Source organism: Ptychodera flava, chromosome 9, assembly GCF_041260155.1.
Source record: "Ptychodera flava strain L36383 chromosome 9, AS_Pfla_20210202, whole genome shotgun sequence".
NCBI lineage: Eukaryota > Metazoa > Hemichordata > Enteropneusta > Ptychoderidae > Ptychodera > Ptychodera flava.
The window spans coordinates 34253992-34281957 of NC_091936.1; the positions used below are offsets into that span (position 1 = coordinate 34253992).

Below are 27966 nucleotides of genomic sequence, written 5' to 3' on the forward strand. Positions count from 1 at the left end.
CTCCCAATGTACATTCAGTATTGGTGAACAGTGAACATTGGGAGTTGTATTGGGTCAAATAATGATAGTGTCCTTGTAGTGTTTCTTACGACATTTACATATGTTTGAAACAACAACACTACAGTTATATTCGTTGAATTTTTTTGGTCAATAACAAAACACGACTAATGTAAACGTAAACAACAATAAAAACAATAACAACAACCAGATTTCTGGGTTCCCTATGGTTGCCATTCCATTCAAAAATTGTCCTTATAAGTAATGCACCACAAATCAGATAGATTGTTGTTATTGTGTTTTATTCGTTCGAGGGTCACAGGTCATAGCAAACAAAACAGGAAAAGAGATTCTCAAATTACATCTGCTTGTTAACTTATTGTTAAACAAATTAAACATAATATATGCACCGAGAATTTGACAAAACTTGAAAGAGAATAACAAAAATATTTCTAATGCTTCACTTCAGTGGCAGGTATTGTCAAATCAGGTCAACAACAATAAAATCTTGTATCTGTTACCCTGAAATTTACACATTATTCAGACATGCATTGAAAGTTAAGCATTAAGCAAACAGATATATCTATACACAACCTAAAATGACAGTACTGATTTTTTCCTCCAAAAAATATATACCTGCATCGAAATACAGAAACATTCTCATTTCAGGTTGTGCATACACTTTATATTTCAGTATCAGCGGTCACACTGCTTTGTCTGCACACTACAATACAGATGAACTACTAAAATTCATACATTAGAAATACTTCCCATCAGAAATAACTGAAATGTAACGAACAGAAAATATGCTATCATATCCCTGCAACCTTTGACCTACTCCACACACTAGTCAAATTCTGCTCTTCTCAGCAAAGTGATGGATCTATACACACTAGTACACGGGTTTAGGGGATGAAAACTCTAACATTTTTTGGGTGTGTTGGTTTTGTGGTGAATTTCAATGCGCCGTACTCTGAAAGCATTGGTCAGACTGGGTCGCTTGATACAACGTCTTACAGTCTGCTTGTAGCAATCACATATTAATGTCAAATGGATGTAATTGCATATGTAAGAGCAGACATTGAAATTTTGTAATTTATGCATTATGCTTACATGTTAGAAGTGAGTGGTTCGACGTCAATGAATGATACAGCCTGTTTCAGTTGACGGTAAGATACCGACATATTCCAAATGTGTCATTTTACCTTTGTTGAATGCCAAGATTTGCATGTACAGTTGGTCAACTATCAGTCAAAACAGGGATTATACCACATGAACAGTTGTATAAAGACTGAGTGATGGATTTTGTATTGCATAGACTGCTTGAATTTGCATGCCTCCACTCAAGGCATACACTGGATACAGTCACTAAATCAAGTCACGTTGTAACAATCCCAACTCAATGCACACACTGGCCACAGTCACTGAATCAAGTCACATTGTGACAACCTCAACTCAATGCACACACTGGCCACAGTCATTGAGCAACCTCAACTCAATGCACACACTGGCCAGTCATTGAGCAACCTCAACTCAATGCACACACTGGCCACAGTCATTGAATCAAGTCAGGTTGTGACAAACTCAACTCAATGCACACACTGGCCACAGTCATTGAGCAACCTCAACTCAAAGCATACACTGGCCACAGTCATTGAGCAACCTCAACTCAATGCACACACTGGCCACAGTCATTGAATTGGGTCACATTGTGACAACCTCAACTCAGTGCACACACTGGCCACAGTCACTGAATCAAGTCAGGTTGTGACAACCTCAACTCAATGCACACACTGGCCACAGTCATTGAGCAACCTCAACTCAATGCACACACTGGCCACAGTCATTGAGCAACCTCAACTCAATGCACACACTGGCCACAGTCATTGAATCAAGTCAGGTTGTGACAACCTCAACTCAATGCACACACTGGCCACAGTCATTGAATCAAGTCAGGTTGTGACAACCTCAACTCAATGCACACACTGGCCACAGTCATTGAGCAACCTCAACTCAATGCACACACTGGCCACAGTCATTGAATCAAGTCAGGTTGTGACAACCTCAACTTAATGCACACACTGGCCAGTCACCGAATCAAGTTATGTTTTGACAACCTCAACTTAATGCACACACAAGCCACAGTCACCGAATTAAGTCATATTGTGACAACCACAAGAGAGAGATGATCACAGTGACAGAGCTAAAGATCCAAGACACACAACTGTGGCCCAGCAGTATTTACCACCAATAATTACATGAAAAGGTATGAAATTAAAATATTCGTAAACTTAAACTGCCAACACAAAGACTTGATTCCATCAGAACAAAGCAGATTTTGTACATTTTGATTCATTACTTAAAATTATCCCAAGGAATTTACCATTGCTTTACAATTGATCTGAACATTGACTCTTCTAAAAGACTAGAGTAACGCTGAATATTCTATCACGAGACCAGAAAAATCATCTGGTTTGAATCATAAGCTTTCAATGGAATATTTCATTTCTCCCAGCATAAAAGATCATTAATTACATGGCATTACATTAGACCTAGGATTTGATTTTTTAAAACGACTTCCATCTTATAGGTACACCTTCAACTCTCAGTATAATTCCTGAACTAAAAACCTATGATATAGAATTGCTTGTATCTTAATCTCTCAATGTTACTGACCAACACTCAAGTATCGATTAATTACGGTCAACAAAATGGTTTCACCTACTGAAAAACATGCATGTCCATGTGAAAACAGATACATAAATGTATGTCTAAAGGCTAGATCTTTTAACAAAGTTAAGAGAATCAACGCTTTCTAGTCTGCATGACAGTTGAATGGTTTGTAAGCCAGAGTGTCAGCTAAAAGAATTCAAACACATATTACATACTTGTGTATACAATAGACATGTATATGGTTACACAACTAAATGCTTTAATATTTGGTTAGTCTTTGATTCAACATCTGTGATGCTTTCTCCGAATATTCCTAGACAATTAATACTGTTTGCCCTGAAAGAAGAGTTAACCACTGGCAAATCAAATTGAAAAGAGCATAAAAAAGGAAAGTTTTTTCTTTAAAAAAACTGTCAAGAAAAAAAGAAGCTAGGAGAAGAATACAACATCAGTGTTATTAAGTACACAGAAACAATCATCATCTTCATCTGAACCATCTTTTATTTAATATTTGCAGTCAAGTCAGAAACAAGTTTCATAAATCCGATTTCAGAGTAATCCATGTAGAGTGCATAAAGCATGGAGTTATTGAGGAGGATAACTGGACAGTCAAAGAGAAAGGTGGGTCAACATGGTCAATAGTTGATGGCTGGTTAGTGTATATTACAAATATGTCATTGACTAGCAGTTGAGAAGTAAGTGTGTAATAAAATTGATGTCATGGGCTAGCAGTTGAAGAGTTACTGAGTTAGTGTATATTACAGATGATGTCATTGGCTAGCTGTTCAGTAATTAGTGTATATTAAAATTGATGTCATTGGCGAGCAGTTGAGAAGTTCGTGCATACTACAGATGATGTCATTGGCTAGCAGCACAGTAGATTCTGTTGATTGGCTGGTACAACATTACAGCACGTTTGACAATGATAGTTCTCAGTCAGAATTACGCTCTTCTTTGTATTTTCAAGTTGGTTTAACAGATCTAAAATCGGAATAAACTTCTTCATTTCTGTTTACAATACACGGGACAATAGTCAACAGAAATTATAAAGAAAAGTCAATAAAATATAAAACCAGAAGTGAAATCACAAAACCATATTTTGTCTGGCCTGTTTCTGAAAACATAATGAAAGGTGTTTGTATTGTTCAGTGTAGTAAATGGGTTTTGGTACCTTTTGTATAAATGAATAAGACAATTAAATGACTGCAAATACTCCACTAAGCTGAGATCCATTTAATATCGGTCTCAACATGAACCCACCTATCAGTATCAGTGGTAGGTTCATGTTTACAGAACTCAAGACACTTTGAATTTCACAATCCCTGATGCCAAAGATGACAGGTAAACTTATTGGGTCACAAATATGCAAGAATTCTCCTTTAGGATCACAATAGAATACATCTTTAATTTCCTCTCTGCTCTCTACATATATACATTCAAAGATTTCACCATATAAGTCATTAAGACCCAGAGCTATGTCTAGTTGTAACTTTTACGATATCAGTAATATCAGAGACGCCTACCAGGACAATTAATAGCTTGACTTTTGATACTGTTTTCATTATTTTTCTTCAAAAAACACGAGGGTACTTTTTCTTCTTCTGTCACTGAAAAGTGTTGTATCAGCCTTGGAAACACAGCTCACTGTGTATAACGTGCAATGTTATTGTTGCAATACGAATTCTAGTTCGGACCAAAATTCAGATGTCAACACTTACAATGCACGCATACACAGGCTGTGTTGACAAGCTGAACTCTGGGCATGTTGGTATTAATCGGCGAGTAGAAGTAGAAACTGCATGTTACTGTGAGAACAAAAATAACAAGAATTGCATCAAAAGTCTGAGCCGATGGAACTTTTAATTACAAAAAGGCACAGTTTGCTGGCACCATGTTACAGAAATTCCTTCTTGAAGCCAAGATTGCTTCTTTTTGTTTTATCCTCTTTCACAATGTTACCCTGTAAATAGGTCTTTCTACTCCATTAACAAAAAACGTTTGGCCATATCATAAATGGTGGAATTCGAACAGTACGAAGACTTTAACAGATGGTCTGGTGCAATCATTGTGCACTTGCTTCTCTTAAAAATACACGATACAGCTGACACTAACATCAAAAACCAAGCATCATCACTTTTGAAATTGCTCACAGATTTCTTGGAAGGTAAGCAAATAATCAGCATAATTGACATAAATTCCTATGAAAATACATTAAAATGTAAAATTTCACCTCACAGGGAAACAAAATGCAAACATGATCACTTCATGGTGAAAATTGTTATGGATTTCAGTTAATTGAAGTTTGGTAATAAAAAAATCAAATTTGTATAAAAATGGAAGCCTTGAGCCACAATACAAATGGCGTATAATTTATGGAAAATGCTTCACAGCATGAAAGTCAAAACCATTAAGAAATTACACAGTCACTCATTTTAAACTACTCTATCGGTATGTCAAACTAAACCTGGTGGAAAAAAAAAACACTCAAAAAAAAGAGTTCTGCTACAGGACAGTATTCCTTGGTTTTGTCAATGTCTTTCTAGTAGTGGGTGGTTTGCAGCTCTCAATTTTACTGCTGGCTGTATTTTCACTTTATCTGGATCAACCCCTCCTCCTACAATGGAAAGAGGAAAAGCTATGAAGATAGAAACAGTTGCTCCTTGGTCTACTGTCTCTCCTCCCCTCCTGCCCAACCCTATTCCCCTCATCATTGAGTGTCCTTCCCAATAGTGAAAGCTATGTAATTTTCAACTATCAAATGCATGTATTTTAAGCAGATATGCATAATCAGTCCCAACTGCAGTCTGTGTACACACAACTCACACAAACAGCTCCCTCGGTCATTAACTGTGTCCATACATACACACACTCACAAGCAAGGTGCCCATATTCAGTCTCAGTGAATGCATTTAGGATATTTTCAGTGTTTTGCAATGACTGACTGACTGGGATCTAAATATAGCAATGATTCTGATCAATATTTATCATTACTAGACTCGTAAACAAATATCAGAATTCCAACTTCTCTCAGACATTGACATCATTGTCAGGTTTCAATTCAGGGATTTCTCATATTCCAGACCTTTTTGTTAATGGAATAGTCAAGACATTACACAGAATACGACACAGTGAAAAGTTCTCGGTCAAAATCAGTTCCTGGGCATGTCTTTTAAACTCACCAGAATTTCTCACTCTACTTACAAACTTTTTCTGAAATTGTCATGACAAACTGAAGACACTGAGTTCTGCGTTTCATCATCATTTATCAATACTTTCTTGTGAAAGAGGAAAAACACAGCTTGATGACTCTAAAGCGATCACAATATTCACAGGACTTTGTGCAAAGTCTGCTATCAACAAGCAAATTTTTGCTTGACTCAAACTGTCATCATATTTTTCAGGTTAGTAATATATATATATATATAAAAATATTATATAATTCATTTACATCTTGTTCATAATCAGATCTACATAATGTCATGAAAAGTTTTAGACTTACAACAAAGAGTTGACTACAGCCATACCGAGTACACAGCTATTCTAGCTAGATTCTGCAAAAGAAGAACCAAATTGGACTGAAATACATAATCAACTAGAGATGAAATTTTGAATGTGCTATGGGTGAATAGGCCATGGAGACAGCAACGCTTTCAAAGTTGAACAAGCATGTCACAGACGAATGGCTGGGTGATGAAGATATGCTTGTTTTGTCACGTTCGTTGATCAACGCATGAAGTAACAGTGCGAAAATATTTCTTGTAAGCCAGCGCTACTTTTGTGAGGGGCAAACATGATATTTGAGCATTGTGACAGAATGGCAGATTCAATACAAAAGTTTGTACTCTGCGATTCCTGTTTAAACATGAAACAGTGCCGGCACACGTTTGCACATGTGAACCCTCCAACACGCCATACACCAAACATCCTTTGGTTATATCACAAACAAGTACAGATGAAATGGAAATTTGTAAACTGTACGATAAAATACTTTATTTTCACCAAAATAGACCAACAGAAATGCACAACGTGAATACTTATTTGATATTCCCCCAAAATAAACACTGATCATGGGAAGGCTTTTCATTAGAATTTATTTCCAGATGGAAGTGACTGAAGCTTGAAATAGCATGGGGAAATTTGGACTGAAAACAAAGTATTTTACAGCACATGATTTAGCAAGAATTCGTTTTGTTCTTCAAAATAAAATATCAAGCAAATTCAGAAGGTAATGGTTGTATGTTACATGTACATTTTAATTGGAATAAGTATCAGTATCGAAACATGACATTTTCATTTACAATCCTGTGTTTTATGTATGAACGAGGGTAACACAATTAAAACAGCATTTGAGCAATTTTTACTTCATGATTTTGCAAGTCTTTTCATAATCAACTGTGGTATTATTACCTGTAACATGTTCCCATTACATATAAAAAACACACACTGTAACCTGAACAGAATTTCAGTTCTTGTGAAACAAATCTTGATAAGATTTTGAGAACTGAACCAAAATAAGGAAAATACGATGCCAATAGGGCACAACTTGATTGCAAGTGAAAAAAGCATAAGCAAATTATGAACAAAAGAAAGAAAAAAAAATATTTTGTATGTTGCTTACAGCTTTTATGGGTAAATGATCACATTCGTCACAAATTTCAAATTGTGCATTTTACATGATTAGGGTTACTTCCTGTTTTGGAGCATAAAGGATTTCTATTAGACTAAAACCAACGGAAAGGTTCTTTTCCTGTATATTAATTACTGGGGGCCTAGTGACATGGTAGTCTAACTCACAGTGTCGGGTCAAAGGTTACCAACTTTTAAAAGCTAAATTTCATCCTAAAATTTATCCAATCACAGGGTGTCCAAAATTCCAAATCTTGGTTTTGCACAGAGCCAGGCAGTCTTCTTCATAATATTCACTGTAAAAATTGCATTCATAGTTTAAATAACCTGAAGTAAGCTCTTTGTTGATCTTCTAGTCAACTGAAAGACAATTAGTATTCTCAGAACTGAGGCTGTACTGTTCATTTCACGCAAGTATCTTTATGATGATGCAAACTTTCTCTCTATTTACAAGGAGAACCAGATACCGCAATGATGTGGCTAAATGACACATTGATCTACTCTTCAGTTTCTGTAATTTCTGCGACAGATTTTTGGACTGGCCAGTATCGGCTAACACTCCCCTAGTATTTGGCACAGATGTACTGTAAAATTACCATTCAAGGCCAAGTGAGAATAGATCTCAGTGACTTGACATTGCTTCATCACCTTGTACAAAAATTTGAAGACACATCTTGTGATAAACCAGGTGAGAACAGTAGGGCATGCCAGATACACACTGACTTGTGACGAGAGATGAGAGGGACAGACCTTGTGACAGATGCATGTACAGATAAGAGGAAAGAGTGTCTCACCCACACATCAAGTGAAATCTGGTTCAATGTCTCTGATACTCCAAAAGTGAAAAATGTCCGTAGATGATGAATTAGTTCACCCATGTGCCTCCAGTTGTCAGTATCTAGGTCTATGAATGACATGAGATGACTAAAGAGCACACTGAAGCACTCTGATTTCTTTTTGCTGTACTGTAACATTAAATCATGATGAATGGACCGCTGTCTTTCCATTCATTAGCAATTAATGGAAGGCCTTTCTACATCTTATTTATCAATGGGAAGACTTCACGAATTGATCTCAATCAGCAAATGACAAAGGGTGTCAATGAAAGGTTTAATGTTGCATCAATGAACCTAAAATAGCATTGGGTGTCAATAGACAGTTTTAATGTTGCATTATGAATAATCCTGAATGTAGCATTGGGTGTTAATGAATGGTTTAATGTTGCATCAATGAACTTAAAGTAGCATTGGGTGTCAACGAAAGGTTTAATATTCCATCAATGAACCTGGATAAAGCATTTGAATGGCAATACAGCATAAAGGCATCACAGAGAATAACATTCATGATCTCAAGCTTTCACTTTGTTGATTCCTTTAGAGGGCTTTTCAGTGCCTTCCCCTAGCTCTCAGACATATTTTTAAAAACTTTTGTAATTTTTCACTCTTTTAATATAAAACTAGTCTCAAGATCTACATAAGAGCAGTAGAATTAACAGTTCTTTTTCCCTGCTGGCTCTGTATGAAAATCAAGATTTGTGAAATTCTCTGATGGACATGTTAAAAATCTAGCACTGATATTTCTTTCATATATTAGTTGGTTTCTTCTGTGTAATTCCTGGGTGGGTCACCTGTGTTGAGACCTGTTTTCTCCGATGCGTCGTCGTTCTCCTCTGTCTTGGAAGGCTCAGGAGGTGGCGGCATTGCTATGGCTCCTGGTTGGCTGGTGACAGGTTCCTCGGCACGCTCCGATGAGGGCGACGTGTCCTCTTCAAGATCCTCTGGTTTCAGGTTGAAGTCGTCCTCTTCCGGCTCGTACGTTTTCAGTTTGCCGCAGCAGAAACAGCAGCAGCAGCAACAACAGCAACAGAAGTAGCAGCATGTGAGTATTCCCCAGGTGATAAAACAACACTGAAACACAAACACAATCGGATAAGTGCTATTAGATGGTTTCACGGCATAACCTGTATTTTACTCTAAAGTACAGTTCACAGAAATTTTCTGTGCTTGTCGATTTTAATCTTACCTGGCCAATGTGCTATGTACAGCAGTGTAAGTACTTGTTTATGGCAACGATGCGTGAAAGAAATGAATGAAACAGTAAAATAGCCATCAATTACATGTAACTAATTTTATTATACCATTTGTCTGCTAGACATCTCAAAAAGTTTATAGTGAAGTGGCATATAGATTGAAAGACAAAGTGACCTTGATATATTCATTTTGCCATCCATTCACTTATTGGCATACATGTAATGAAGACAACACACATTCATGCCAGTAACACTTTGTTTTGCAAAGACAAAGCATCCCCCCGAGTGACGGACATAAATTGAAAAGCTTGTTTCTGAGACATACATGTGTCTACAATAATTATGAATAGCTTGAAATAGAATTTATCAATATGCAATACTCTTTTCAGTTTATTTTCAGTGTTTTTGTTAGAGTTTTGGAATACATATGTCAATGGTTTTGGAAGCCCTGTACAAGCTCTCTTATCTGCTGATATGACTGCTTTGAAATACCACTGAAAACTTTGTAACATGTCATACCAACATAAAATTTTACCAGGCTAATGCTCTTATCAAGAACACAGATTTTGTTGTTTTACCTTAAAGTGTGGTCTGTGAATAATCATTCCAAATTTTGTGAATGGATTAAAGTTTTTGTTTCTCACCTTGAATAGAGGACTGTGAACCATGAAGTAGGCCTTGACATTCTCTTCCCCTATTTGTTCCGCAACATAAAGTCCCATGGAACCGTATTCATCATAGATTTCCCGTTTGGTCTCGTCACTGAGTACAGAGTTTGCATGGTTTATTTCTTTAAACTGGTGAAAAATAAGAAAAGGAAAAAACTTTACGTAAATGTGGAATAAAGAGACATCAACCAAACAGTATATATTTCATATGGACACATTTTGGTTTCAGGTTTGTAAACAAAATTTACCTCAGCACTGCTACAACTCTGGAATATTCAGTTTTTACCACACTGAAAATAAAATTCAAAACTTTTGTCTACTCCAAACTGATGTACTGTATTTCCTGTGTTTGTATAAATCTGAACATCTTGATTTCAACTTGCATGTTTGAGAGTATCTGTGCACAAATGTCTGTATATTTGTGTATGTGTTCCAATGTGTGCACAACAGTTTGTGTGTCTGTGTATGTTTGTGTTTGCGTATCTGTAAATGAGTGATTTTGTTTACCTTCTGCGCGTGTGTGTGTGTGTGTGTGTGTGTGTGTGTGTGTATATATATATATATATATGTAAACATATATATAATATATATATATATATATATATAACAACACACACATGTGTGCATGCGTGTGTGTGTGTGTGTGATATATATATATATATATATATATATATATATGTATATAAACAAACACACACACATGTGTGCATGCGTGTGTGTGTGTGTGTGTGACTTAAGTTACAGATATTATTACTTTGCACTTAAAATAACTTTGAACTTTGTGTGTGTGTCTTAATCTATTTGTACTATCTAAGCACCTATTGGTAATATGAAGTATTCACAATACTGCCATTACTGAAAAACCAAGCAGCCAGTCACGGTGTTTTAATGTCCGTACCTTTTCTGTGGCGTCTGGGTTGTCTGGGTTTTTATCCGGATGCCACTTCAAAGCAAGCTGGGAAAGAGATGGAAAAAAAATCCTACGTTACAACAGACACAGACGTAACATCAAATTATACGGGGCGTGAAAAATATGTGTGTAATGTGAATGCGTCCACTTCTATTTTCAAGCTGAGAAATGCTGGTAGTATAGTCTGTTTGAAACAGTAGTGTTTTTCTGACCAATGCAGTTTAGTACTAGTATTCATTGATTCCAATCATGTGACCATTCATATGTAAATGAGAGACATTACAATCAAGCAAGGTCAGCGAACTTTTCACCAGAGGGATGAACATTAGTGTTTAATCAGAGGAATCGTTCATGTTATAGTGATCCTACTTCCAAGTGTTCAATTAAATACAAGACGCTAGAAAGTAGTCCAGAAATATTTGGTGTACTCTCTGAATCTTTATTGTAATTTTGACAATCATCTCTTGAATGTGCTTGCTTAACAATCATGGTACATATTGATGACAAAAGAGTTCAAGACTCTGATGGTACATGTAAATAAATTTCTCACTTCTTTCAAAGTTGCTGACAACGGAGCTCAAAACCAATTTATACAGTGTGTATTCTGTGTTCAGATTGAGTGTTATTAATCAGATTAGTCTGTTTACTTTTTGGCTTCAATTTTAGAATTTTACATCATATTGAAATTAAATCACATCATTAATTTTAAACGAGAAGTTTTTCTGTCTGCACTGTATGATTTCTACAGTACTGAACTGAAGATACCTTAATTATTGCTTAATGGGATTTAAAACTTGTTGAACATCGATTTTGTGCCCAAGTAAACTCAAAAAATACTGCAAATTCAGGTTCAAAACAATGACTTTCATACACCAAATTATCCATACTCAGAAAACTATGATGTTATCATGACATACCACAAAGGATGCACGAGGACATTGTAGCGCAGTGTATCACCTGATGCAAAGGGGAGGGTGATGGGTGGTATCAATGTCTGAGTGCATCCTTTGCGGTATTTTCAGAATAACCTTATTACGAGACATCCTACTTTTGTGACTGGGGCGGTATGTGGTCAAGTAGTGACCATTTATGTCCAAGGTAAAAAAACAATAGTTCCAATTTATAGCGCATGTATGGAATGCTATCTTGGACACATTTCTGATAGCAAAGACATCTTCTGGCAGTCAAACAATGAGGCCCTTGAAACAGTCATAAAGGGGACACGCAGTGACACTCAAAGAATTTACTGCACTCAGGGTGCCTAGATACAATCAATGTAAAGGAGCCCCCATTCTGTACGGCTTTGGTGCACATTAAATTTTATTGTTATCGACTAAAAATGTACATGTATATACTGATGTGTATTGAACAGACAGATTGAGATTGTAACATTAAAACGGTTTGTGGAAGGCAGTCTGATTTGAACTGTGAGCTCACTGAAATCCTTGAACTTAATTCAATTCAATATCGCAGTTGACAACTAATTCCTTGGGAGAAATACAATTACAATATGGCTTTGCTCTTGACATTTATCTGTCATGTGAATCTCGTTTAATCAATCAATTATTTTTTTTTTCCAAAGATTTTGTTAATTGCTTTACCTTCCTGTATGCTCTTTTCACTTCATCTGGTTCAGCACCTTTTTGAAGTCCTAGAAGCTGGTACAGGGATTCCCCAGAGGTACTGAAATGAAATAAAAATCCAGAAAATTGTCAGATTCACGGAGAAATGATTCATGGTTGATTTGTACTATGTATGATATCAATGAATAAAAAAGCTGGAAGACATTATACAGTTAATGACATGTGTACACATATTTACTGACTTTATGAAAATGAGAACACTAACACACCTAGCCTGTAAATGGGTACTGCCATAGTACAGTGGAACAGCTGGTGTACCTGATGTTCAGAATATCTGTCAGACCCTGAGTTTGGGTTCAGACAGGGATTTTTTTAAATACAAAACTGATATCTAATTATTTCTGACGAGCCATGTTTTTTTAATTTGGCAGTTTTGGTCATGATGGTTCTTCATTAACACTTTGGTTCACTGTGTATTGTCCACAACTATAAATGTAGATTTTGCAAAGCACCAGTCAAGAGCCTGATGGCAGTACAAGCACAGAAAAGTTACCTGTAAAACCATTTTTGTGATGTTTGTTAGCTGATTATTCAAAGATTAATTACATGTACCAATAATTACCAATCATCACAATTATTATAATTATCACAACTGAATTTGTTTACATACAGTGTGTCACATACAGATGAACTAAATTGTAGGCAAATAACTGGCTCAGATCAAAAATGGACAAGCTGCCAACTTTGAGATGACCTTGTCACTTACATGTCCACACACTATCATCACAGCCTCTTGTACATGTATTGAACACATATTGCCTGGTAAAGAGAACTATAGCACTCATTTATCACCCTGAAGCACCATACAGTAAATACACTGCTACGGTGTATATCCTGAAAAGATTGGTTGTGGGAAATTGCAAGTGTACTTCTTGTAATGGACTGATCTGGAAAGCATCTCTTTGAGATTCTTGGAAATCAAATCTCACAACTGCTAGACATCATTGGGAGAGAAACCTGAAACTGGAGCTGGTATAACATTAGTAGACTGTGTAACAGCATCAACATGAACATGAACTGTTGTACAGTAACCTGCCAAGGACATTCCATGGGAGACAGGAGACAACATCTGTTAGACGCACTCCATGTGAGACAGGGGATAGCAACTGTCAGGGAAACACTGTGTGAGACAGGGGATAGTCTCTGTTAGGAACACTCCATGTGAGACAGGGGATAGCCTATTAGGGACACTCCATGTCAGACAGGGGATAAACTCTGTCAGTTGCAATACTCCATGTGAATTAGGGATAGCGCCTGTCATGGACACTCTATATGAGACACACTCCATGTGAAACAGAGGTTTTCAATGACCACGCATTATGATAGAATATGCAAGTACTGTATTGTGATGACCATCATTAAATTTTGTACTCGCAGTAGAAACAAAAGATGACAGTGAAGTCACCAAATCTACATTTGGCGACAAAGCTGTGAATCAATTTCGTGAGTTCAACGCTACCACACCATGATGATATGAAAGGTTGCACTGTAGGTGAGAACCAAACCTATGTCTGGTCAGAAAAGTCACTGGTATGATGGCATTGAGGAAAATCCATTGTATGATAGTTCCTGGCAATTATTGCTAGTACATCAGTAAATATACTTGTATGGTCACTCCATGATCACTCTCAGAGTGATACCATGAGTTCCTTGGCTATGTTTATGCAAAACCCTTCAACGAACACAATGTATGACACCACATCTTGCACAGTCCCTCCATCGTCATATTGTGTGACATCTTGATTTCATGAAATCAGTGACTGATGGCACAAGTCATTGCGACAACATCTGTCACTGTGGGTAAATCAATCTTGTTCGTATGAAGCAAAGCAAATCATTGCATCATGACAATGTAGAAGTGACAAAGAGCTGAATGATCAGAAAAATCAAATGGTGAATCAGTGTCATCAAGATGAAGGAAACCTGCATTGTGTCAAAATGTTGATTTTTGCACACTTACATTTACAGAGAGATCGTTCCCTGGCTTAGTTTTTCCTTCAAAACCTCAGCCATATTTCTAAAACATTCATATGTTTTATGACCTTGACTGCCATGGTGGACTATGTTTAGTTTTGCTGTCATAGTCCGTAATGTGTACATATGATATCTATGGTATGATTATTTCAACACAGAAGTATGGGTAGACAAATTTAATGTCTGTTATAACTACTAATATCTTTTGATATGTGTGAATTTATCAAACTCAGCTACATCATTTCCTAACGACAAAAATTCATGAGAACGTTTTCTCATGTCATGTTTTATGTAGGCACATCATGCGATTGTCAATAGATTTGATTGAGCCATTAGCTGTATTTTTTACACATATTTGTAGCATGCTGCACTAGCAATGGATGTATGAATTATCTGTAAATATGGCTAACTTGATGCTAAATAGACACCTGTTGGATCAAAAACCAGAATTGGATTTCCTGGCTTCTCATTTCAATCTCAGCTCACTAATTACAATCTAAACAGACAAAATATATGCTGAGTGAGATACTCTATACCATGATGTAAACCAATCCATGGAACACGTCTAGGCATTGGCATAATCCTGTTATTTCAGTAACTGGCTATATGCGCGGCACTATGTCTCACCTAGCTTCAATTTCCAGCCGGTCGGTTTCCTCATCCACAGACACATCCATAGCACACCACTGTGACTACAATTCACACAATTCTGGATTCTCTGAACTTCCAAAAAAAAAGCCACGGAGCAGTAATCCGGGGTTACAAATCAACATGACATATCGTCCTATTGATTCTGTAAAAAACTCGAAGTGCTTCACATGATGATGTGGGGACTATTGGAGCGGGTGTGGGTACATTGTAGAACGCTGTAGACAGTGGACTGAGAGTTACCCGGTGGAATGTGAATCTGCTCATTATGCATGTAAAGTATAGAAAATGGCAAAGAATGAAATGGTGTTATCGCATTGTTTGCGCAGGCATACATTCAATATTCTATAGGTATGAATAGTTGATACATAACCATACTTGTTATAAATGACAAAACAATAACAATAGGACCAATAATTTGACATTAAAATGCAAATTCATGCAAACAGACACTGCCATCATGTATAATGTATGTGGAAACTTTCAAAAATAGCTCATTTGACATCTGTCTCAGTGCAGTTCATATTTTATACTGAGAAGCACTACAGACTGTAGAGGGAGCCCTTCAACTCCAAAGAACATCTGGCCCAGCCTAATTAACTGGTAAAAGCACAAATACTAATGGATGCCATTCAATCCCTACAGTAGTTAATCATCATCAAATTGCTTTCTATCATTACTTTTCTGTCTTTTGAATAAAATATTGACTGGCAAAGCATTATGTAATGGTAGAGTGGAGGAAATTGTTCACAGAACCACAACACGGTCTCTAAAACTGTACCAGTAGGTACTTGGTTCCTCTTTGTATTATCACTGAAATCTTGACTGGTATTTGTTGACATTGCAGTGGTGAAGTTGACTGCACAATTGTTTGTCTGCTAGTGTTGGAGTATCTTTGAACTTTGGTCTCAATAAATCTATTTATTATTCACTGGTGTCATATTTCATTATTATTGTTTCAACCATATGGTTGTCACATTAAACAGACAACTTGCGCATAGGTAGACTTTTATACGTAGTTAAATCGAGAACTGGGAAATTAAGATTGTTTCTAAAGCAGGTCATGGTGATATTTGCACCCAGACAAACGTCAAATTACAATTACGCCATGACTAAAGATACGCGATATTGGCACCAACAGTTGCTAGTTGGTATATCTTACAATGGCACCTGAACTGAGGATAATTTTCATAGAAATCATCAAATGAAACAACTTGTTTTCTCATTGAATAGTCTTATTGCATCATGTATGTATAGGATTAGCTGATTAAAGCATCCACAATTATGACAAAAAATCAAGTAATAATGATTTTGTCATCCATACAGACCTTCAATTTGATATTGTATTTCTTGTGACTAAACCCTTACAATGGGCTTTATCAGCATGACATACAAGACAAGTTCAAGATGTTTTAAGGTAGAACGCGCCTCGGGGACAGATATTCAAACTCTCTCACTTTTCCAATTCTTTTCTGATCTAACACTTGTGGGGGTTCATTTTAAAGCTCTTGGTGTAAGAAAACTTTTCACTGTCTGAGTTTTTCGAAAATAGAACATTTTTATTTTTCCCTGTAGAGTTAACACAGGGATGGTGGCCATTTTGAATTTAAAATATCAAGAAATCTCAAGTTATTTGTCTCTCTGGTACCAAATTTTGCACGGTGACCCAAGATTTTTATTTTTGATTTGGTAAGAGAATAGTCAAAAGCTTCAAGGAAAGTTTGAGCAAAAGTTTAAGACTTTCACTTTTGAGGCTCATACTACCTTAAAATGACTGTGCCATATGTGTAATCACCGATAGTGGAAGTGAGATTTGCTTCTACCGTCTATGGTTTGATATGGTAGATCTTCAATTGTTTTGCTATGAGTGCTTGGTAGCTGTTACAATGCTTTACATAATTGTTATGCTTGTACGTCATATACCTGTATTGCTTTTTTATTCTACTTTGCCGTTTCTGTTTCTGTTTCATGGGTCCCTGCGAAAATAATTTTAAAAGCTAAAAGGATTCCAAATAAATTGAAACTGAAAGTGAAACCACTCATTGCAGTAAGAGTGGTGTACATGTATCTCCCAGGCAAGTAGTTGATAGAGCTTCACTTTTAAGTGCATCATGAATATGCAACATTTATAACAAGCTGTGCAGTAAGGACTAGATTTGAAAATACTCCGTAGGCAGTTGGAAAATCTCAACACCATTGTTGTGCTTCATGCACATCAAAAAAAATGTATGAAAATTATTTGATTCTCAATGATATCATCCTTTGGCACCAAATTTGAAAGCTATTAAACAAGTGCTTTTACAGAAGACGTTTCGATCAAATATGACAAAAAATCCTTAAATATATAACAACATGCACAAATTTCCTTTTGGATAAGCAGTTCAAAAGTTAATAAACATTCAGAGATTCACACATCAATATTTTAATTCATTGGCACATCCCTACACATACATGTAGCAAATACCATAGCAACTGAACCAACAGTTTGTGTGAAGAAGTTGTGTATACAAAGCTGATGGCCACAGCCACCTAGCAGGACCAGACCACTGCACGATACAGCAAACTTATATAACACACAATACTGATAAGCTGTGAATAACTAATCCTGCACTCTGCATAATGTATCCTAACAAAATAACGGTTTATAAATTTCTGGAGAAAATTCTAGTTGGATTGGAAGATTCAGATGTTGGCACATTTCTGTTCAAAATACACAGCTACATGGATGCTTCCTTTGAGATCAGCAAAAACTATTAAATCCAGCGTTGATACGTTTATAAAATGGAACACTCCAAAACAGTACTGTAATTTTATAGCAACAAAAGAAAGAAAAACACTATTATTTTTTTTGTAGTCATATACATGTATATTTGTTTAAAAGACATGGAATATCACTGCACAGGGAATATGCCCTCCAGCTTGCCATAATGTTTAACTCACTGCCAGTTGAGAATTCCAGATAAGAGATAATTTTTACAAACTGGTCATGGTCACAGGTGAAAAAGTCAAGATAACTTGAAGTGAACTTTCTGGGAAGCCATCTTTTAGATTTCTGGACAACTTCCTCCGACTTGCTTGTATTCATATAATTTTAGATTTCTTCACTCAGGCTTATTTTTTCATGACAATGATGACATGACCAAGTAGAATGTTTATACAGACAGACTGTATGGCTTGCGCTGAAGTAATTTATTGTGTTATCATGGACATGATGATCTAAAATGTAAATTGCTTTTAATTCTTTTTTTTTGATACTCTTTGAATCCACTGTATGCCAAGTCAGCGTACAACCTACATGTACCAACTAATAGCACAGACGTTTTGTTTATTTTTCTGTCCTACCTTTAAATAAATTACACATCAACATGGACCAGTTTGGTATTGATAGACTGCGTCACTGAAAATATTTGGCGTAACATCAAGATGGAACATATCTCGTGTACTGTTCATGTTTGCAGAACAGACAGGTGTGCCAACACAGACTAAAGATAACACAGGGCAACGAACTATGCATACACAGCTGTCATGGCAGGCCAAGGTTTACACTGATACAGTTCATCTACAACTTAAATGCATCATCTTAAATAACTGTAAAACACTATGAATTAGCTGCACGCTGTTTTGGCAAGACAGCAATTTGAAATGAGATACTGGGATCTTAATTTAGCTGACAAGACACTTTGAGCATTGTTATATTGGGAAATGTTTGAATTAACTACATCTTGAATTAGCAAACTCTCTAGCTACATTATATGTAGCTACAAAGGCATGCTAGCTTAAAAGACATGTTGTTTCACCAATGCACATACAAGACTGAACACACATGAAAGCACACTGTACAAAGTATTTTATAATTGTATTGAAATACCTTTTCATTTACCCAAATTTACTGTAAAAAGTGATGAGAGAACGCAATTGAGTGGGCATAAAACGCAAGCTGTTACAATTATTTTCATTTTGGAATTTCACGTTGCTGTAAAGTGAAAATGCTGAGAACATTAGAAACTTCGCCATAATTTTGTTCAGTAATATTTTGAAAAGGAGTGTATGTGAACATTGTATCCTACAATGTCAAAAAGATACTATATTGGTTTGTCTTGTAGAATTCCAGTTCTGAATACCAGAAAGCTTACACACTGGCTAAATGTTATTTGAGAATCGGGTGATATTCCGCGATTGCACAGGAAGAATTTGAATACGGATTGCATGTACACAGTGCATGCATGGCAAACTTTATTGACCCAACTCAGTGATTCATTTCTGTCAATGCATAAATGTGAAGATTACCTATTACTGATTCTGAAGGTGATTTACTTTTAAGTTACAAAATTATTTTCACATGTGATTGGCAGTTTTCACACACTGTATTTCTATGTTGCAATTTGTCTTCACCAATTTGAAATCTTGAATTGAACAAAATTTTAAATGTCACCATTAAGGGGAAAAATGGAATATTTTAAGGAATGTGGGTTTTGTTATTCCTGATCACACAGCATGGTCTAAAATTGGGAAATTGAAAACAAAAAGCTATGCCTGCAGAAACATGAATTCACAATATAAAACAGCTACACCACCATACTACATTATTCTGACACCGACATATCTATTTCAAGTGACTAACACTGAAATGTAAAGGTGACAGCATTTCTTGTTTTGAATCATTAACCCTGTTGGTGCTGCAATTTTTCCCGCCTAAATATTAGTGCCACATTTTACCAATTTTTGTGAATCTTTCTGTGATTGCTTTGATAATTTTGGACCAAACAGACATCGCATTTTACTGGCTATACATTTTCATCAAAATTTAGGCAAAAATCTGAAAAAATTGACTGGGGTATTTCAAAGGATTAAAATCATCTTGATCTAAGAAACACTGCAATTCCATCTTGTGTTTGCATTCGCAGAGATCAGTCCAAACTTGATGTATACTGTATGTAACTGTAACTCCACAGAACTACAATATAATATGTACAGGAAAACATTGTTCAGATCTCAGAGACAATACAATTTGAATCTAAATGATAATGTACCAGTAGAGGGTGTAAGACTTTTGCTATTTGCAGTTTTATTCTCAGTATCAAATATGCTCCTATTTAGTATGCTGTAAAATCTTGTATTCATCTATTATATTAAACATACAATAGTTTTATGTTTCATATATGTAAATAAACTCTTTGCTTTGCTTCCACTCAAAATGCTAAAAGGATGGCCGGTGAGTTTGTAAAATACATACAAAAAAATAACACAAAATTAATTTCCCATTTAATATTTGACATTATTTGACAGTTTTCTCATACAATATGCACATTCCTTTTCCATTTTATGTCACCAAGGAGTTCAATGATTGTAACATGACAGCTTTAGTATTTTGTTGCAGGCTTTTTTGTTTTTTAGAAAAATTCTCCAAGAAAAGTTTGTGATTTCATCTGAAACTCCAAAAACCTACATGCACTGAAGCGAAACAAAGAATTTCCTTACTTTCAATACATGTAGCCCAATTAATTAATCTATGATAATCATAAATAAAGGAAAGAATTATTAGAAATTTTGGTGACTTGAGCTTTAATAACGACTATTTTAAACCGGCATAAGGTTATTATGACTGCCTGTAAACAATACTTATATTCATGCTGACCAAAATGTTTGAAAACTCTACAGTCCAGACAATGTTACGGAAGTTACAGAGAACACTGTGAATCTAGTAAGTCTTAAATACACAACTACTATCTATTTCCTTGGCTGTTTGTTCCTCATGTATAATGATACCTTTTGATAACAATCTGCGACAAAAACAGGCAGAAAAGCTCTCTGGTGATCAAAACATTCCTCTTTGTAATGTGTAAAATGTTCACATGTACATGTGAACTCTCTACTGCTAGTTGTTTCCTACTAGGCTACATGTATACCCACACCAGTACCTGTGTACTTTATGTTTTGTGATCATACAAATTGTTTGATTAAACTTGTAGTTTTTAGTTTTAATTTTAATAATTTTACTTTGACATTACTTCAATATCATTTAATAAAATGTCTGACAGAGCACCTTAACTAGTGCCGGTAATTTTCAAATTCCTGCATGAGCTGTACAACCCTCAGATGCAAAATTCATTCATTGGTAGTTACAAACTGGTACAACGGAATGAGGATTTAGCGAATTTTTAAATAGGAAGGTATGTCCCGACTGATACAGTATTTCTAGTTTATTTGGATTCTGTTGATAAGAGCTGAAATCTGTACTTTAGTAGAGGTCAAGGCAGGCTAGAAACCTTGTAGCTCTGAGTTTTGACATGTCACACGTAAAATTTGTGATGTTGTGTTTGATCATTTCAAACTGAAAGAGCGAACAAAACGACAGGACAAATTTGGACTGCATTGGTAATGAAATCCACTGTGTACTGTTGTTGAGAGCATATACCAATGTACTTATAGATGTAAATAAGGCAAAATCAAATAATATGTGAGGCTTCAGTAACCTGGCACAATTTTTATATTAAAACTGATCCTGAACTTTTTTACACTGCTTAAAATCAGGCATGTTTTTGCCAAAGTTTCCTATTTTTGATTGGTGATACCCCATAAAAATTAAAACACTAGTTCCTATCTTTTGATTGGTAAAACCCTATTAAAAATAAAAAATAAAACATACTGTTTGGTATTTTTTGATTAGTATTACCCGATTAAGAATACAATAAAACATCCTGAAAGCATGTAAATAACAGAAACAAACATATTTCATATTTTGACTTGACTTCAATTTTCAAGACTACAAGGTTACTCGCTAGGTATGATTGGGCAGGGGCTCAATGAAGGACATGGTGTACAAAATTTGCGTTCATCTCATGCTGGTATAACAAACACAGATATCTCATCATGACTGTGTACATTGTGTACATCCACTCATTCAGCTTTTCGACATCAACATTCAAACGATCATCATGAGTTAATATCGTGAGTTTTCTCAAATTTCTAGCAATGATAAATTTGAAGAGCGGGCAATCAATCAGTCCTCCATTAGCCAAATATAGAACCCTGATGAATACCCTTCAGGTCGTAGGCTGGAAAACATTGCTAATTTGCATAAATACGACCAAGCGGTGCATACTATACAAACATGGACTAATATTTGATGATATATATGTGTACAGTCGGTTAATGCGATAAACGTACAAATAAATGCTTCATGAACTACTAGTAATTGATGCGGCACTGCTAAACACACACTTTCTGGTGTTTTACAACTTAAATGTTTGATGGAAAGGTCACGAGATGCGTGTTAAACTTTGCTTTTTATCATACATATATTTATAACTACATAATAAGCACTGAATGCTGTCATGTTATTTGTATATTAAATACAATCACCATTTCAGAAAAAAAATTACAAGTTTAATATCACTGTAGTATTGGCCCATAAATTTTAAAAAATATCTCTCTGCATGTCTGTCGTTCTAATGCATCAAATTGAAAAAAATCAATAGTACATCTGGGAAACATCAGTAATGCACAGAATTAAGTGACAATGTAATCACATCCATGTGTAATAACAATGCTTTCATTTATAGGGTGCTATTGTGGGTAATCAATGAATTATCTGGGATATTTTAAACCATGATGGCAATATTTGGTGGATAGCTCTGCAGATCTGAACACCCAATCCACACGGTGATGAGAATTTCATTAACTAGGTGATGAATCGGTCAGCCAGGGCCATTACTGACATCCAACATCCATCATACAGGAACTATAAAACTGAATAAATTGACAAAAGTTGTGACGACATGACATACATGTACACACACACACACACACACCACACATGTACACACACACACTTGTGTGATGAAACTGAGCACATGACGAGGTCGTTGATGTATTTTTCAAACTGTATCAAGATCAGTGATAAGAGACATGATGCACTCTAGAACTGACTAGATACAAACTGCAACAAATAAAACCATTGTAGTTGCTTCATTCAATTGGAATGTACAGATTTAGCTCATCTGTGTATGCCATGAGAGAATTATTGTGCGAGACGGAAATAAATAGAAACATCACATCAAAACACTGTGCAACATTATATGAAATCATTATTGTATGTTTTGCAATACCGGTATAGCCTTCTCATTAACAACGAAAAGAAAATATTAGAGTAATCATGACTAAATAGGAAAAACTGCATTTCCCAATACAATGTCACTTGAGGTTTTTTGATGCTGTGTTTCTATCCTGTGACATGGCAGACATACATTGTGCCACACAAAACAGGCCTAGTTTAGGATTATAACAACAGACACATAACACAGCCAGCCCTGTGTTACTGTGCATGTTTCCTGTTTAACCTTTTGCTACAAATGATGTACCCAGTGCCATGCCGATAGCATTCAAAATTCCATGGCTATCCATAGCCAATCACTATCAAAGCCAAAATCTGGTACATCTGGTACCCCTGTTCCTGCCAGACAGTTATAACTGTATCACTTCCCCATCAGCCAAGTCAGTAAAAAGCGGTGTTGTGACCAAAACATGACGTATTTTCACCACTGGCTTGGCATGTTATAGCATCTTTGTCCCAAAAAATCCACTTTACAGTATTATGTTTTCAACAGCCTTCAAATGTACAGTATTATGTTAAAATACATCATATGGAATACGTTGTGTTTCATTAATTTTAACCATCTTGACCTTGTGGTGAATATGGACTTGGCAGGAAAAGGGTTAAATTAGCAACTGAGACAAGTTTATCTTGCAATATTGGGGATGTGTGATTCTATGATGAAATATTGCAAGCGAAGAAGTATAATTCTGATTTCACCTTGCCTCACAGTAGAATAATGTTCTACATATCATATGTACTTATATGTATATGGCAAGCCTACATGTAGTCAAAAATGCAGTGAACTTTGAACATAGGCTAAAAATTACCATCAAACTACTTGTTCTTGCCCTTCTACTTCACAAAATGCCATTTTCTGACACAATAAATTTATTAACACAATGACTGTTTTGTTCAGGACAAACTTATACCCTGGACAATGCTCACAAATGTCGGATTCCTTTGGATTGATCCGCCTACATCTTGTGATGTTTCATGCCTCATGGACTCTATCTGGACAAAATCACATTTATTCAGCAAGACTTCATGCACAGCTTGTCATGTGTGAAGAACAATCAAAACAATAACAAAATCAAAGACTTGTAAAAAATACACAAGCTTCACAACACACCATGCAATGAAGTATTTAGCTATAATATATTGAGTTCAAGTGGTTCAAAGTCCAACCCAGAGTGCTAGCTGGCAATTGAAACAGATAGGATTGAATGCTGTTCTTTATTGAATCAATGTACATTATCAAACTCATCAGAATTTTTAGACTAACTGATTGTCCATTTATGATATGAAATTAATATGATTCTTTTGTACAAGTAAGACAGAGCATCCCAGGTGAAGAAACCACAGTTGGTACAGTACCTTGCAGGAACACCACAACCTATGCATACATGTAGTTCTCATCCTACTGCATGTTACAGTATACGATTTATCACAGCCAAGACAGTTTACAAATTTTTGTTGTGTACACATTTCATTTAATAACTGTTTTAGCATTTTATGGGGCGTTTTTTTTTGCAATATTTGTAGCTTTTAAATAGTTTGCCTCAACAATTCAATTATGAGCACTCAGCAAGTATTGGCCCTGAGAGTCGAGGCAACAGAAATAGTAACAACAGGGTATTAACATTACATTCAATAATTTGACCCTAGAAATAGACACATTTAGTGTCCGCATCTTTTACGAGTTACATTATGGCCCTTTAGCAATCACACATTAATATACGACATGTTATAAATCTAGCAATACCAATGCTAGATGGCATTACAGCTGTTGTACAAGTCAGAGGAAGAATTTTATGAAAGGTAACTGAACAATTACGAAGGACATCGTATTCTGGTAACGGCACATGAGTACCTTTATTTTAAATCCAAGTTTCTTTTGCAATGTGTAACCTATCATTTGATATCCTCATATCACTCTGACCAAGTTTGGTCTTCCTTGCATTATAAACATTGAAGAAAACTTATTGATAATCACATCAGCATTATTTTTCTCCATAAACCTGCATAAGTCTATCCTCCTATAAAATCATGAATCATCAATGTACATGTATCTTTGAAACCGATAATTACGTTTATTTGGCTCAAAATGTATCTCCTACATCATACATGTAATGTTTTGCCTGTACGGATTACATTCCTAATGCGCAGCCTTCACCTAGGCCTATTAATTATGCAATAATGACAACCAATGCATGCACCAAGGATACTGAGTAACTCTCATTTTTTGTGCACTGGTAACCTGATGTAGAATTTTATGATTTGTTAAAATTCTGACAAAATGTAGTTCTGGTCCATTTTTAATTACATGTACTTCTGACAGTGTCCAACCAAACAGTCACAAAAAATTTCCATATTTCCACTGGAGGGACTACTGGTGGTAACGGGTATGTTCAAATCTATCCGTTTGTGTGAGTCATAATTGTTATCACAATAGAGTATTGTGTGTACGAAGATTATTACATCATGGAGACACTCTGTGTGTTATCTCCATGGTCAAATCTTACACCACCATACTTTGACATGGAAACCAACAGAGTGGACACAATGAACACAAGTCCTGGACATGCTGAATGATGAATGTGAGTTCTTACATACACAAACTACAGTGGATAAACAATTGACGACTTGTCACTTTTTTAAAAATCCTCAACTTCAGCTTCAAATAAAAGAAGATTTTTCTTTCAACGGACTTGTTTCATTTCACATTGACTTTTAGTTCAAGAGTTCAAGTGTGTGTACATATATGTGTGTATGTGTGTGTGATATTGTCTATATATATATTATATATATATATATATATATATATATATATATATATATATATATATATATATATATTATACAGCATATATTATCAATATACATGTATATTGTTCCGTTTGTTACTGTGAGTTTCATGCTGTCAAACAATCATGTAGCTGGTATTTTTGTCATCAGCACATACTAGTATATTCCTGTACACCATGAAGACGGTGAAAACATCTGTCTCCTGTAGACTTTGTTGACTTTGATAATGCAACTATTTGCCCAACAGATACCAATCTTTTGTTAATCTAGGCAAAGTTGCTCCAACACAACAATTTGGAGCATTTACCAAACTGATACTGCAATGCTGTTCACAGTGCATTGCCTCACTGGTGTTCTTTTCAAATTACTTTTTGCACTATTGTGTAGCGAAATACTTAGGATTAACATACAAGGGCAAGACTGAAGATTAGTGGATACAGAGAAATTTCGTTGGAACTACTAGTAACCTAGGGAGTCAAATATTACCATCACTGCCCATCAGAGCCCCCTAAGAAAATCCCTTGCTATTTGCAACCGAAAAGTTGTGTCCACTAATCTTGAGTCGTCCCAAAAAAGATACATATGAATATACCCAGTATGAAAACTTTTATGTAGAAATTACATACAAACCATGATCAAAGGATCTGTAGCTTAAATAACTCTTGAAATTGGACATAAAATACTGCACTTTCTGCAAATTATCAAAATCAACATGCCCAGAGCAGAAGTTGTACTACACTCTTTGCAATAAAAAAACTATGACTGCATGAAAATGTCTTCGACGGAAATGACCAGACTGACATTTTGCTTGAAGAGCTTTGTATGGGGAACTTGATTAAAATTGAACCACGCCTTTGACTTTTATTTGAGCGAGTAGTTACGTAATATCTACAAAATCTACTATTTTACACGAACCATGGATGTGATACTGATATTGGAACATTAGACTGGTCGATATTAAAATTAAATATCGCACGTTAATCAATTTCTTGCATTTACATTTGGCAATTTTCATTGATTTCTTTCGCTGAAGAATAAAGATATGATGTATTAACATCCAGAACAACTGCACTATGATTATGAACATGATCACGGTAGAATTGTGAAATTCAAATATTAGTTCAGTAGTTGGTTTGATTATGAAACCATGAAGCTAGAAACGAAAGCCAACGAACACGGAATGGTTAATTTTTAAAACTTCTCTCTAAGAGTCTAAGCAATTGTCGACGAACTTTCCTTGGTTAGGTTTCATCATTAAAGTTTCCTGACGGCCAGAATTTCACCGTGGCAGGTACAAAAACATCACTCACTTACAGTGTAATTTTATTTCGATAAATTGTACGTGACAAGGGCGGGCGCGGTCCTGTACAAACGTTGGTGTTGCGCGTTGGCGCTACATGCATTAATTAATGCTCTGACGTGAGGCGACAAAAGCGTCAACATTTGTGTCGTGACATGTCTAACAAACAAAAGATTATAACCGGACAGCGGGGCTCAAATATATGCCTGCACTGAGGTCATTATTCATTTGACATTCAAACAGTGCTTCGATTTTCTCCAAGGGAGAGCTCCTCATAACGATTCCGACTCACTCGCCGTAAATTTGACAAGTCCGGACGGTGCACCTGTGTACGATGTAACGGGGACATTAACATGATTAAGGCGTCATATGAAAATGAATTACTAATCGCCTACCTCATAGACCTCGTTGACTTCTTCTGTGACATCTTGAACCTTAAAATAAGTGAATTACACTACAAATACTGGCTCCTGAACATGGAGAGATCCCCAATTTTTTTCCGGCTCGGCCACCGGAAATACAGCTCAGGTGACTGCGCATGCGTCTTGGTTCAATTTCATGCTGGATTTCATGTGACGTTGACGAATGTAAGGCTGGG

The 27966-nt window shown here is 35.8% G+C and overlaps 1 protein-coding gene across 9 annotated transcripts; it reads right to left on the bottom strand.

Moving 5' to 3' along the window:
* Positions 1 to 282: 282 nt before the first annotated feature.
* Positions 283 to 27920, bottom strand: LOC139140791 (dnaJ homolog subfamily C member 5-like). 9 transcript variants are annotated; one of them, XR_011554064.1, is made up of 8 exons: positions 27764 to 27920; positions 12505 to 12586; positions 10892 to 10948; positions 9970 to 10122; positions 8924 to 9203; positions 6170 to 6221; positions 2005 to 4475; positions 283 to 1964 (listed from the first exon to the last, which is right to left on the bottom strand). XR_011554064.1 is itself a non-coding variant. In XM_070710207.1 (7 exons), the coding sequence occupies exons 1-6, from the start codon at positions 27793 to 27795 to the stop codon at positions 6211 to 6213; spliced, it is 615 nt and encodes a 204-aa protein (XP_070566308.1). In that variant the 5' UTR covers positions 27796 to 27920; the 3' UTR covers positions 283 to 4475; positions 6170 to 6210. The 9 variants fall into 9 exon arrangements, 5 of the variants coding, with proteins under 5 accessions (XP_070566308.1, XP_070566307.1, XP_070566306.1 ...); XR_011554063.1 differs by having other exon boundaries at positions 2005 to 5284; XR_011554062.1 differs by lacking the exon at positions 27764 to 27920 and adding an exon at positions 15148 to 15353.
* Positions 27921 to 27966: the final 46 nt, after the last annotated feature.

Excerpts from the sequence above, each read along its gene's own strand:
- LOC139140791 (XM_070710203.1), bottom strand. The coding sequence starts at position 15,197 with ATGGATGTGTCTGTGGATGAGGAAACCGACCGGCTGGAAATTGAAGCT. Across the intron at positions 10,949-12,504 it reads TGAAAAGAGCATACAGGAAG|CTTGCTTTGAAGTGGCATCC; the intron begins GTAAAGCAATTA and ends TCTCTTTCCCAG. Across the intron at positions 10,123-10,891 it reads ACCCAGACGCCACAGAAAAG|TTTAAAGAAATAAACCATGC; the intron begins GTACGGACATTA and ends ATTTTTCACCAG.